This window comes from Rhinichthys klamathensis, unplaced genomic scaffold (genome assembly GCF_029890125.1).
Source record: "Rhinichthys klamathensis goyatoka isolate OS25496 unplaced genomic scaffold, OSU_Roscu_1.1 h1tg000210l_1, whole genome shotgun sequence".
Lineage (NCBI taxonomy): Eukaryota > Metazoa > Chordata > Actinopteri > Cypriniformes > Leuciscidae > Rhinichthys > Rhinichthys klamathensis.
In genome coordinates this window covers 3,524,546-3,539,841 of record NW_026606735.1, presented here as the reverse complement: position 1 = coordinate 3,539,841, position 15,296 = coordinate 3,524,546, and the positions used below count along the sequence as shown (strand labels likewise).

Sequence of the window (15,296 nt, the reverse complement as noted above, 5' to 3'; positions counted from 1 at the left end):
AGATTTATAAACTTTAGAACTGCCCCAAGGAAACAACCATTACCAATGAGTTCTCTTTTTGTGATCACTCTTCATTTTCTAATCTAATGTAAATACACAATTTTGTATGTTTATACTGTTTACACAGTAAGACTACAGTGAAAATCTGGGATTCGCAATCTAAAATCAAGAAAAAAAACAATAAAATATTATGGTGTATGAGGCAGAAATTCTGCACTATTTATAGGTCTGTAATCAAATTTGTGACACCGATCAAGTCTCTGTACAGATGGTAAGATGTTCATGCTTCCATTGATGCTCTTTAGAACAGCACAAAAGAGGGAAAAATTGTAACACATCCTGAAAATTGTTCTTCTGACAATATAATTGGAAAAGTAAATACAAAGTTCTGTCATGAAACTCTAGAGGGTGCAGGCTGATAGTTCCTCAACTCAATTTTCTTGCAATCACATCATTCTCTAGGCCACAGCTGATATAGATCTGCTATGGGTAATTCATGTACTGTACGCTATATTGTACACCAGCAGCATGTCTTACTGGCTCAAACAGCATGTCATGTGTATGTATTGAACCATCACTAAACTTACTTAAAATGGACCATGAACCTATTTTCTTCTAGATCTGCTGTACAGCAGAAACAAACTTTGTTGCATTATTTCCTGTTATCACTGTAAAGCTGCTTTGAAACAATCTGTATTGTAAAAAGCACTATATAAATGAAGGTGACTTGACTTGACTATTGGCAGTAGCAAGTCCTGTACTTGCGCTACAGCAGCAATAACATCAGCAGCGTAGCAGATCTATTCCAACAAGACCAAACATATCAACATTGTCATATCCATCACCATGCCAAACACTCAGAGAGTATGACATACATATTTGTATAAAAAATAGAAGCATTTTATTAGTGGTCTTTTGGATTCTTTCTTTCTTAATTAATTTAATCAATTGTTTCTTGTGGACAGTAATGATATGGAGAGCAAACAGTCTCCTGCTATCTCTCAGATATTTTCCATGAGCAAAATTCCCCAGAAAAGCATGTTTCTCCTCTAGTGTTTCAGAATAGATCTCAACAATGTCTCAAACTTTGCTGCGATTTGCCAAGATAGCTGCAATCAAAGTCTGCAATCAATATGGATCCGAATAAATTCTCGAATTTAGTAGAATTTTAAAATCTTAAATTAATGATATCTGCATACATTCATGTTGGTTCTGTTGTGTTTACCCTAAGGGGGGTTATATCTGCTCTCTCTGCTCTTATTCATGCTAGGCTGCATGGATGCGCAGGGAGTTCTCGCCCAGAACGGAACCATACCGCCAATCCAAACTGTATGCTAATTGTCAATCGTATTTGACGATAGTGGTCCTGACAGAATTGGTAACCAAAGAGGTTACCATACAATGGACCAAAAAAAAAACAAAAAAAAAAACACTGAGACATTTCTCAAAATATCTTCTTTTATGTTCTACAGAAGAAAGAAAGTCATACTGAGGTTGGAATGATGTGAGAGTGTACAAATTATGATTGAATTTTCATTTTTGGGTGAACCATCCCTTCAATTTTACAGTTCCATACTCTTACTAGAAACACCTGAGACAAAGTTCAGCATTACTGGCCATATGAACTGAGAGAAAACCAGCTGTTCTTGTCTGGCTTGCGTTCAAAAGATTTTCTTTAATAACCGCTTTCCAAGCAAGCACCATAATCATAAAATTTATGATAAACTTTTAAAATTCTGGCATAGGGCTATTCATAAAAAATCCCTGGAATTCTTTAACAACAAAAGCGTGTAAGATCTATAGTAGGGAATGGCTGAAAATAGCTTTTTCCTGAACGCCAACCTCAGCCACACTATTAGCCCTCTGCAGCTAACCAGTATCCAAAGCAAATATGAGCATGGGAAATTTGCCCAATATGCTCAGAGCTGTGCTTGGTCAACATGGCAAACATATGCTACAGCAGGAGTGAAACTCAAGCATGCGCCTGTACAAGTGCTGACACTTCTAAATCAAATAAAAATGACAAAACAGGCAAATAGACAATCATGTACTTTTTTAATGTAGCTATCATAGTTATTTTATGCAGCTTTAAAAAGGGAACAGAGTTAGGACTTGTTCAACAAACAGTAATAATTTGAGATGCACGTCCAACACTTTTGAGAGACTGTTTGGTTGTCAGAATCTATTGTATCATATTATCTATATCACACATAGACACTCTTGGGGCATTATGTGTCGATTCAACCACAACACTTCAAGCCTGCCTCACTGAACTGACACCTGAAAGTGGATAACAAACCATTCAATTTCACAGTCAGGTAAACAGCAGTGTAAACGGAAAAGGCACAAATGCTTAACGATTGCTTGCACTTTCGCTTAAGCTAAACTCTTGACAGATTGAGGATGGAAAATTAAACATTAAAGTTTCTCTGGGAAATAATATACAAAGCAGCAAAAAAAAAAAACTGGCCTATTGATATACCATTGATTTACACTGAATACAGAGAAAATATCATTATTGACAACATTGAATACTTTGATTTATACAATGTATATTTACTATATGTATGTAACACAGTATTTACATGGTACTTTAGAGAACAACATGGAACATGTCCAAAAAGTCAGGGCATTACAATTGTCCCACAACTGTCCCACTTTCCCAATGAAGGGATGTTTAGTATTTATTACATATGTCTACTATGATTATTTTGAATGGGTCATTGAGGGAGTCAGTTGTGAACTCAGTAACGGTTCTGAATGAAACACTGCGAGAGTCTGATTCCAAACGCCAATTCACGAGCGACCAATTTTTGTAAATATATTTGACCGATCAGTTCATAAGAGTCATTTGTTATTGAATCGACCCTCATTATTCACACTGTTTTCATTTCTCTGTGATATGTGATGAAACAGCATATGGATGGATACAGTTTTCCCGACTAGATTTCAAATATTGTAGCACATTTTGATATTATATTGCATTTGCAACCATTCTGGTCGCAGTCCGGAGCCCTGCATGGTATGTTTTGGTGCTAACAAATGTATAAATTAGATAGAATATAAGCATCTGCAAAATAAATAGTATAAATACACATTCTTTTTCTATAAATGGGATTTACCTTAAAACCCGGGCACAATGCTATTTGTGTACTATTAAAGTTAAGTGCCGTTTATGATTGCTCTTTCTGTAAGGTGTAGAAACAGGTGAACAGGTCTGAGAGGAAGCTTATGAGTTGTAGACCTTTCCGTCTAAATCTCCAACATTCATTGCTCCTTTTATTCACAATTAATGGGACGTTTCCTCTCTGCCCCATCTCTAAATGTTTTCATAGCTATTTTACAGCACACAATAAAGATGAAATGTGAGGGATATTAGGACTTGGCACCTCCATTTCTCTCTTTCTCTCTCTCTGGCTCTCTCAACATACCAAGACTGCAGTTCTTTCTTTCAAGTCAAATGACGTGTAGACAAGCTAACAAAGAGATGCAAAAAGTTTATGACATCATTAAAGAAACACACACACACATGCAGCTTTCCAGAAGCATTCCTCTCTTACAAGTAATTGAAACCATAAAATCATTCACTATACAAATAACAGTTGTCATATCTTTTAAAACATACACCTGTCTGATTTTCCCTGACTCTTTTTAACGCTTAAAAAAAATCTAGTATGTATGTATGTATGTATGTATGGATGGATGGATGGATGGATGGATGGATGGATGGATGGATGGATGGATGGATGGATGGATGGATGGATGGATGGATAGTTCTAATGCTGATGCTACTTCTAAAAGTCTCCCGTGGTGTAGCCAGTTCGGCAAGATCTTGTGAAGTCAAAAACCTAAAGTCTGTTATGACACAAAGGCATTCCTACATACAGCCAGCAGACATAACACCATGCAACCGTGTGCCTAAAATCAACACTGGTGTTCCTGACGGTGATCTCTCCCTTTTCACTTAATCTCTGTCTGCCGTTCAGAATCCGGCTTTCACTTCCCATATCATACAGTCTGCTGGACCTGCACGCACACACATATACAGAGTAACCCCAGCACCCCTCCTCATGGTTGAACTAGCAATAAGCAGGCTGTTTTAAAGGGAATGTTCATAAAAATAAAAAATCTGTCATGATCTGTCATCAGGCTGGTGAGTGGTGACATTTCTCCAGCCTGGCCAAACTTGTTATGTTGGTCTGTTGTATACAGTAGCTGTTTTTTTTTACACTAGCTTAAAACAGCCAAGCAAACGGCAAATAAGGCTGGTTTAAATGTTTTGTCTAACTCCAAATAATCAAAGTACCATAACAATTGCCTATAAGCCATATTCCAAGGCATACAATAGCTATATTTAATACAAATTTAAGAAGTTTTTCCCAGATTCAACTGTAATTGGCCTTATTGTGTTATTGGGTTTAGCTTAAAAATTGAACAGGATTCAAATAATTAAGAAGAGTAGACAATGTCATGATTTTCATTTATGGGTGAACTATCTCTAAGTATTTAAAACAGCCATCTCTCATGTACTTCCTTGTGTTTTCAGTTACTATCGTCAATCCAAGGAATGACATAACAGCTGAGGAAACTGCAAGAACTCTAACTCTCTAATTTGGCTATTCAGCCAGAAAAAAAGGGAATTTTTATCAAATTGACACTTTATAAACAGACTATATGGTTGGAATATTGTGTTACACGTGTGCCTGAGCCAAATGCTTCAGCATATTGCAATCTATTACCAATTTGTTTATTACAGGCCTGTGACAGTAACGTTTTGTTTCTTGCATGGTGGGTTAGCATGTGCATCTAGATTCTAGAACAAATGTGAAGTTGAAGGGAGAAAGAGGCTATCGGTCATCCACGCTGTCGCTCTGCTGCGTTTGTTTTCTGTACAGAGGGATTTGAGGCGACTTTGCAAATGTAAACTCTTCAAGCCCTGCTGAGTCCACATAATGGAATGAAAAAAATAAAATAAACCTACACTCATGGACCACAGTCAAACACGGCAGTGTGACTTTGTGAGCAACAATATTAGCGCAAATGCTTCCTTCCAAAAACATGAAACAAATTTAGAATCATTTAGTACTGTGGTTTAAGGACTAAATAATTTTTTAGATGCTTACAGATATAAATATGGCTTATGGTCATAGACAGTGAGAGACTTTCAATGAATAAAACATCTGAAATTTTGAGGACATAAAGTGTGAATGTTTTAGAGTGTGGAGACAAGACACTGAAGAATGTGTCAATAAAATTCTTACACCACATTGCCAAAATCACACAATGTCCCTCTTGGTTATTTTCTCTTAAAAATGCATTCTTCTATTTAAAGGAACAGTCCACCCTTAATAAGTCAGAATCCTATTCCCAATACAAGCATTCTCAATGCATTAAGTACCAGAAAGTAACAGATTTTTTTAATGTTTCTTGGACATTGCACTGTACCATAGTAAACCCATCCCAATTATTTTGCTTTTCTTGGACATTGCACTGTACCATAGTAAACCCATCCCAATTATTTTGCTTTCCTTTCAACCATACATTATTTGCCTGACCTGCAGAAGTTGTGGGGTCCAAGGCCTCCATCTCCATTGGGGTATTTGAGGGTGTTGTATGGATGTTGGAAAGTCTCGTTCCAGAAAAGGCACGGCCTCCCCCCTTGCAGGCTGGTCTGGTTCTGTCGGCCTCTATAGTCCTCTCCATTTGCTGTATAACATTCTAAGAGACACAAGAGGAAATATTCTTTTAATCCAAATGTTCTACAGAAATTAGATGTAAACACAACACATTGTATCCAGATTGTGGGTAGCTGGTACAGATAGAAATATTCATACATTATTTGATGGAGATCCCATGTTAAATTATTATGACGTTTTAGAAACAAAAACATTTAGTATTTTGCCAGAAATTGTGAGGAATATGGGGAGTCACACTCAAATTGTTATAGTCATTTGTTATTGCATCTGTCAGTCTGCTGTCCCAGGATGAGTCATATCACTGCAGGGAAGGGGTGATGTGAATAATTATAACGGAAGAAATGAATCAATTATGATTCAGGTTTATGATTGTATTTGTGCGGTATGACCTGTCTGCAAACTAATTCCATAAGTGTGCGACAGTCAGGTGAAATGACAACTCTCTTATTAACCCCTCTGTGAATCTCTAGCAAAGGCTAAACTGTTAAAAGGAACAAAAAATTCTGGAACGCAACCATATGGAACCCCCCCCCCCCCCCCCCCCCCCTCCTATTTCATCAACCAAAAACAACAGAGACGCAGGACTTTTGCACAGTCAAAATAAACAAGAGGGTAACTATTCCATCAAAGGGTATCTGTTGGTATTTCTAAGCTCTAGACTTCAAAGCATCTAATTTGGACTGAGTTCTGGTTTGAATGAGGAAGCTGGTATGTAGCGAGAGCGTGGATTTAAACCCTGGCTTTCATATGTGAGCTACCTCATAATCTGATAACATCTCCATTCTGATCCGCTCTCCAAGATCTACAAAAGCCAAGAAAATGAAAACGTGCAAGGATAGCATCCCATGAATGAATATTAATAATAATAAGTAACAAAGCAATTTCCATTGCTATGTGGCAATAATTGTCTGGGTGGTTGTTTACTGGGTCAAGTCAAAAGAGCCCAAATTCTGGTCCCTAGATATTCTAGGGCTATTTTTTTCCCACTCATTTAATACGCATATGTAAGAATATTCATAAGTGAGTAAAGTATTGTAGACATTTCCAGCATATTGGAGCACAGTGAAGATTCGGGGATAATTAGCCTTTAATTTTCAAGCATGGATGTCCCATTGATGTGGGTCGAGCCCTTCCTTCAGGGGATGAGTAGGGCATCATGCACCCAATCAGAAAACCACACAACCTCCCTGAACAAATTTCCTGAACGCCATTAATCAAATGCAATTCACATACCTCAGGCAGGACAGCCTAAAATGAGCGCTCACTAATAATCATTTTGATTTGTGTGAGGCTGACTTGCCTCAAAAAAGGGCAAATGCTTTCCGGTGGCTGGCTCTGAATTTTTTTTTTGCACATTTGAGCAAACGGACATAGGGTGCAGCTACATATGTGGTAGGACATTTGCGCTGTTGCTCGCACAACTGAAACAGTTGTATCCAATCAAAAAATACAGCCGTAAAAGCCGCAGAACACTTGGATAGTGTCCAGGCAGCACTGTGGAAGTCATGCTCGCTGGAATCTAGAAGAAAGAATATCAGGCCTCATTAAAATGTGAAATCACAGGCTTTGCTTTTTGGGTGTCATGTAGATTTTAATTATAGTCATGCAGGTGGTAAGACACAGAAACAACCCCTGCTGGGACATGAATACTGTTGAGTTTTTGGAATTACGATGACCATGTTTTAAAAATCATTATTTATTCATCTTACTCATGTTGTTACAAACATGCATGACCTTTTGTTTTGCAGACAGACAGACAGACAGACAGACAGATAGATAGATAGACAGATAGATCGTTATACAGACAGACAGGCAGACAGACAAACAGATAGATAGACAGGCAGACAGACAGACAGATAGATCGTTGGATGGATGGATGGATGGATGGATGGATGGATGGATGGATGGATGGATGGATAGATCGTTAGACAGACAGATGATAGATAGATAGATAGATAGATAGATAGATAGATAGATAGATAGATAGATAGATAGATAGATAGATAGATAGATAGATAGATAGATAGATAGATAGATAGATAGATAGATAGATAGATAGAAAGAATGATCCTTCTTCAAAATGGTGCTGATAATAATAAAGGTTGCGTTTAAAGTTTATGGCAACATTCATCCAAAAACACTCGCAATGACAGACTTAAGCAGCAGATTAAGATTCATAAAGCATGCCAATAAATAATGCGTGACTGGACCATTCCATTAGGGGTCGATCGATGGCTTCTGCTGTCGCGTGGAGCTCAGAGAGTTTACGGCGCATTGGAGAGTCAGATCTCCCAGAGCAATCATGATTTCCTCTTTGTAATCTTGGACCAAGTTACTGCCAGCCAAACCATGCATTACTAATGGGATGGACGTCCTTCATACCCACTCTCCACACAGCACAGGACTCACTATTCCTATTTATACTACGTGATGCTCACCTTCAAAAGGCAAAAGTCACCCGAAGAGTCACCCCTTTGATGGGAAATAACCATCTACTACTGCATATCGCATTGGTGTTGGGTTACAAGCCGGCAGACATCTTGCTGCTGTGGCTAACCTCGGCAAAAAAGGTTTCCAGACAGGATGGCTGAAATAAGAAGGGCCCGGGGAAGGATAGCAATTAGCAGAAACTTAACTTGATGTGGTCGGCAGGCATCGTTAAGTTGCGGCAGTGTAGGGAAGCAGCGAGTTGACTGGGAAGAACCAGATAAGAAGGTTCATCATCGAGATGAATGGGTAGTCAAAACCCAGTGTGGGTTGTCGAGCGGCATTCAAAGAAACACCATTTCTGGAAAAAACTAGACTATTTGCACTTGCAGTTTCCTGATGATGAGCTTTCACACTTGTTTTAGTTATACTAATATAATCTCCAACTGTTTCTCACTCTGTCACCAAGTTTCCCCCTGTATCGCCATGTGATGCCTTTGTTGTGGTCGGATCACAGGCCTTGATGGGAAACAGAGTCTTGGCCACATGAAAGAAAGGAATGGGAAAAAACCTATAAAATGCAAGTTCATCAACAGAAAAAGAAGCTCGGTTCAGGAGGAAGGGAGGAACCGCCCCACAGAGCCAGAAACAAGAGGGTCTTAAAAAAAACGGACAGAAGTGGATTATTTGCAAAGACTTACTTGCCCTGTTATTATATGTGCAAGGATTCATTGCTAATTGCTTCCATATTGACTTTGCAGATGCGCTCATCTTTGTAAGGGATAGAGAGAGACTTTGTAGCACTGTGATCAGAAAATTAAAGAAAGGCAGAAATGTGTTTGTGTCAACCAAAGGCACTAGGATTCAACAGGGACACAATTCTCAATAAAATTCAGGAGTAATGCAGAGGAATAATTTAATAAAATGTCACTTCTCTGTCATTAAAGAAGTCATGTCACACGTCATTATTGTCAGACTGCAGTCAAGACGTGTTAAAAACAGACACACACCAGGAGTTTTACATCATTAATCGAAGACTTTAAGCCCCATTTATGCGGGATGTAAATGGAAGGTAGTGTACAAAAACAATCTCTAGCGTTAATTATGATCTTTTTTTTTTTTTAAAAGAACGCTGGGAAAAAAAGACGTGTGTGTGGAGCAAGTGGTGGTTTGTTGTTGTCTCACTAATTGCGTCATCAGGTTCTGCGCTCCCATTGGTTTTTGATTTGACAGTTAGTCGTAGGAGAAGTCACACTGCAGGACTGTGCCCCAAAACTTCTAACACTGCCAGAATTTCGTCAGAGGTCAAATTTGATCGCAATATTCATTAAGAATAGTACAGTGTGAACCCGGCTTACGATGCAGAATCATTTTTGGAAATCTTTCTGTGGTTATTTGCATGTTAAAACCTCCAAGGGCCAGATTCACTAACAGTTTGCGCTCGTCAATTTACCGGTGTTTGCGCCATTATTTCCCGCCCAAAAAAAGAACGTCTTAAACCAGACGCTAACTGGTAGATTGCGTTGGTTATTATGGAAATGATCTGACTGTGTTCTTTAATTTGAGCATCTTCAGCAGATAACACGCAGAACTTTCCACTGCCATCGGCGCTGTTTTGGAAATGCGCTCTCACGCTAATGTGCCCTGTTTAGTAAATCTGGCCCTGAATCTTGCAGGTAGGCTCTATGTCTTGATGACTAATGCACTGGGAGGGAGAGGTGAGGTAATTCAACAAGACACTGTGCTTCCTCTGGGTCTCGTTCTGTGTCACACTGAATGGAGTGAGGAGACAATGGCAGAGGCTAAAACAATTTCCCACTTCAACTAGCTTCAGCCAGCCACGGGCTCAGCTGAGAACGTGGCAGGCCTATGAGACAAGCAGAGAAAATGATTATGTATAAAAGTGACAGTGCCAAACCATCTGCTCATCCGCCACATCATATGAAACACTCACCAAGTCTATCTGCTTCAGGGGGTGCACTTTCAAAACGATCAGACAACAATTGGACAAACTTCAACTACAACACCACTTTAGGTCTTGCTGCAGAAGCCTCTGTATTATCAAAAGCAGTTCCCATTAAGAGCACATGATTTCAAGAGATGTATGGGTCATAACGCATCACTATGACATGTCCCCACCAAGGTGGCCTAATAAAGTGCTTCTCAAATGGTGGGTCATGACCTAAAAAGGAGTCACAGGAGCGTTCTGACAGGACTGTGGGGGAAAAAACAACGCTTAATGCAAATGATAAACCGCAACTGACCAAATAAATAGGTTTTTGGTATTTTGGCACAAATATATCTGTCACGTGTAGCTAGCCGAACTAGACACATGCCAACAAGGGTATTTGCATGCATCCAGACTAGTGGTTGACCAATGTATTGCCATGGCTGATATTTAAATTTTCTTTTACTTTTTTTTACCTGGTCTTTAGTTGAGATATTAAGATATTATAAAATATTATATATTCAAACATCTTTATTTGTGAAATATACTATAATAGGAAGTATATCTAAAGTATATATCTGTTTATTTTATGAATTAGTTTTTACCAAGTTAAATATATAATATATATATATACACTCACCGGCCACTTTATTAGGTACACCTGTCCAACTGCTCGTTAACACTTAATTTCTAAGCAGCCAATCACATGGCGGCAACTCAGTGCATTTAGGCATGTAGACATGGTCAAGACAATCTCCTGCAGTTCAAACCGAGCATCAGTATGGGGAAGAAAGGTGATTTGAGTGACTTTGAACGTGGCATGATTGTTGGTGCCAGAAGGGCTGGTCTGAGTATTTCAGAAACTGCTAATCTACTGGGATTTTCACGCACAACCATCTCTAGGGTTTACAGAGAATGGTCCGAAAAAGAAAAAAACATCCAGTGAGCGGCAGTTCTGTGGGCGGAAATGCCTTGTTGATGCCAGAGGTCAGAGGAGAATGGCCAGACTGGTTCAAGCTGATAGAAGGGCAACAGTGACTGAAATAACCACTCGTTACAACCGAGGTATGCAGCAAAGCATTTGTGAAGCCACAACACGCACAACCTTGAGGCGGATGGGCTACAACAGCAGAAGACTCCACCGGGTACCACTCATCTCCACTACAAATAGGAAAAAGAGGCTACAATTTGCAAGAGCTCACCAAAATTGAACAGTTGAAGACTGGAAAAATGTTGCCTGGTCTGATGAGTCTCGATTTCTGTTGAGACATTCAGATGTTAGAGTCAGAATTTGGCGTAAACAGAATGAGAACATGGAACCATCATGCCTTGTTACCACTGTGCAGGCTGGTGGTGGTGGTGTAATGGTGTGGGGGATGTTTTCCTGGCACACTTTAGGCCCCTTAGTGCCAATTGGGCATCGTTTAAATGCCACGGCCTACCTGAGCATTGATTCTGACCATGTCCATCCCTTTATGGCCACCATGTACCCATCCTCTGATGGCTACTTCCACCATGTCACAAAGCTCTAATCATTTCAAATTGGTTTCTTGAACATGACAATGAGTTCACTGTACTAAAATGGCCTCCACAGTCACCAGATCTCAACCCAATAGAGCATCTTTGGGATGTGGTGGAACGGGAGATTCGCATCATGGATGTGCAGCCGACAAATCTGCGGCAACTGTGTGATGCCATCATGTCACTATGGACCAAACTCCCTGAGGAATGCTTCCAGCACCTTGTTGAATCTATGCCACGAAGAATTGAGGCAGTTCTGAAGGCAAAAGGGGGTCCAACCCGTTACTAGCATGGGGTACCTAATAAAGTGGCCGGTGAGTGTATATACAAACAGGGTTTTTACATTAACTTTTTTGCTCACCAGCCACTGTGGCTGATAAATATTAGTAAAATAAATGTAAAATTTGTAAAATAAATATAAATTTCATTGAAGAAATTGTAGGCCTATGTGTTATTTACTATCCTTATATTAAATAGTGCAATATCATATAAGCCTATATCGGCTTTATATCAGACATCAGCACTGGCCATCAAAAAATCAATATCAGGCGACTTAATCCAGACTACTTAATATAGGTTCAAGTGCAAGTATAAACGTGATAAACCACAATATGTTTTGTACAGTATAACATAGTTCTGAAGCAAACCCATTCCAGAACCACTGGTGAACTACTTTTACCTGAAGCTAATATCTTATTAACTCAGTTTAAGAAAAGTATCACCTACCTGAGTAATTTCTATTAAAAAAAATAAAAAATAAAAACTTCAGAAGGAGATACTTTAAAATCAGACAGGTTTAGAATTACAGCATCTCAGAGGAGCTCATCAATATTAACCTGACTGAACCTTCTCCTCTCCAAGACTCACTTAAGCAGTGCACATTATTCAATCTGGTTTCCTTTAATGGGAAAAATAAGCAGTGTGTGCTGCCATGTGCCGCCTTTGAAGGGTATAAATAGAATGAGAAACGCCTTAAGCCAGCCAATAGGTAGATTTACTTGTTGCAACTTACCTGGAAGGTGAGAATAAATTTAAAAAGTCTTCAATAGAGGTGGGAAATGCATATAATTGGTTTAAAAGGATAGTTCACCCAAAAAAAATCACCCTAAAGTAATTCCATTTGTTCAAAACCACAAATCTCTGCTCTTTTCCAAAGCGCCAAAATCAAATGGACTTTTATGATATATCAAATTGCATGAAAAACAGTGTTTTTTTCCAAGGCGCCAATATCATATGGACTTTTATGATATATGTTTATCAAATTGCATGGAAAACAGTGGGGTTTTTTTCAAAGCGCCAAAATCATATGGACTTTTATGATATATGTTTATCAAGTTGCATGGAAAACAGTGTTCCTATCACAGAAAATAAATGTCTGGAATGACTTGAGGGTGAGTAAATAATGACAAAATGATAATTTCTGGAGGAACTGTTCCTTTAATGTAACATCATCAACCACCACAGGAGTTTCTCAGGAAAGAATAAGTTAAATGGATCTATACGAGTTGGCTCTGGGAGATGAATAATAAAGTTATTGAATGAGCAGTCACAGAGGTTTAGCTGGAGTGCTGGCCAACACACACAAGGTGCCTGACACTGTGAAATTGTTATTTCATGCATAGACATCCTCTCTTGCAGTGGGAATCCTCCAACGCTACATCTGGCCTCACAGAGTCCAGCTGGATGAAAACTGTGACAGAATCCACAAGGCTTTGCTGTCATCTTTCATCTTCACATTCCGAAAGGGGAACGAACACTTCATGAGCTGCGACGTGAAAGTGGGACCACAAGAGGTTAAATAAATAGGAGTGGGAACGGCAGACTAACTTAGCACACGCCACTGACACTACCTCAAACCGACCCTGACAGGAAAGTAAACAAATGGGAATAACGCAGATGAAAGGAGAGCAAAAGTCTCTTATTATTGTGGCTGTACCATGGGACAGTGATGGAATCACATAATACAATGGTAATTTCATACAGTGTATACAATAGTCATAAATGATTATCATTTTCATATAATATGGTATTTACAAAGTACATCGGCACCAAGTTTTTAACTCAAGTGTTACATAATGTAAAGCTGTTTTTGTACTGATAACAGGCTTATTATGTATTTTTTGAAAATGACAAATGAGAGTATAATTTACAAATGATTTAAATAACTGAAATAGCAACAAAAAAAAAAAGGAAAAAGACCAGATGTTTATTTAATATATATTAAAATTTTCAATATAAAAATTCTAATTTTTTGGTTGAATTTTTTCAAAATTATACTGTAAACACTACACTATCGTTCAAAGGTCAGTAATATTTTTATTTTAAGAAATTAATACTTTTATTCAGTAAGGATGCATAGAATTGCTCAAAAGTGAGAATAGAAACATTTATAATGTTGCTAGATTTAATTTTTTTGACTTTTTTAGCACAATTTACACAAAAATATTAAGCAGCACAACTGTTTTCAGCTGCAGCATTGATTATAATAAGAAATATCTCTTGGGCACCAAATCAGCATATGATAATGTTTTCTGAAGGATCATGTGACACTGGAGACTGGAGTAATGATGCTGAAAATTCAGCTTTGCCATCACAGGAATTTACATTTCACAATAATACTGTTATTAATATATATTTTGATCAAATAAATATAGCCTAGATTAGCAAAAAACATCCCACCCATCACAAACTTTTGAAAGGTCAAATACATGTTACGCCAACGTACTTTATATCAAAATATACCACAGTATTATCATGCTACTGTAAAAGGTAGTAATGCCATGGTATTCTTCTGTAAAAGGTGTGATAAGGAAAGAATAGCTGATTTTAGGTCTAAAAGCTCGAAAGTGGATTTGTTTGAGTCAGATACGTCTGAATTGATAAAGCACAAGTCAAGGTAACACAAAAGAGAAAGAAACAGAACTAAACAAACAAAGAGCCAATAAAAAAACCCAGATAGTGGAAGAAAAAGAAGGAATGGTCAAATTGTTGTTGTTCTCTCCTCAAGTGCCCTTAATTTTCCCCACAAACTGAGTCGAGCTTGTGAGGTAACAGCCGGTTTAATTTACATTTCCTCTTGTTATGGAGGGGGTCACAAAGCCAAGACTCGTAAAATTAACAGCAAAACAAAGAGATAGCGCCCACGCTAGGTTCATGTTCACTTTCCAAAACCGCTCAAGCCAGCCTTTGAAGTGCAACCCTAACTGCCAGATGAACCTGCATATAAACACACAACGGGAATCTGAGACATGTGTGGGTTGTACTAATGTACACTGTACTAATGTACACCGGAGAGCTAAAATATGCAGTCTAACTTGTCAGCTTTATCAAAGGTTGTAGATAGCTGCGGTCCAAACGTCCTGACACTGGTGTTGAATTCCCTTGTATACTTGCTCAGTATCTGCATATATCAACATGAACAGGATTTTCAAAGCTGTGATAATAAACACAATAGTGCACTCTCTCCAACGGCAAAGTGAGCGGCAGCATGTGGGTGTATTCTTATTGTATAAAAGCATGCTTGAGTAAAACAACTCCTACGAAAGCTAGCATACAGAGACCACTGATACAGACAATGTGGCAGTGAAAACATGCATGAATTAGCTTCTTCCCACAGCATTCTTCCCTTTTCAGCATCATCTTCTGTTCTGTCTCTGCCTCTTGTTCTCCCCATCCATTCACGGGAGGAGTGAAAGAAAGGGAGC

At 38.5% G+C, this 15,296-nt stretch overlaps 1 protein-coding gene across 3 annotated transcripts in view; it reads right to left on the bottom strand.

Moving 5' to 3' along the window:
- The window catches only part of kremen1 (kringle containing transmembrane protein 1), a 62,913-nt gene that overhangs the window by 23,351 nt on the left and 24,266 nt on the right, over positions 1–15,296 (bottom strand). For all 3 annotated transcript variants that reach the window (XM_056263929.1, XM_056263930.1, XM_056263927.1), the window contains exon 2: positions 5,556–5,718. In XM_056263929.1, coding sequence (XP_056119904.1) covers positions 5,556–5,718 — 163 coding nt within the window. The remainder of the gene's footprint in view (positions 1–5,555; positions 5,719–15,296) is intronic.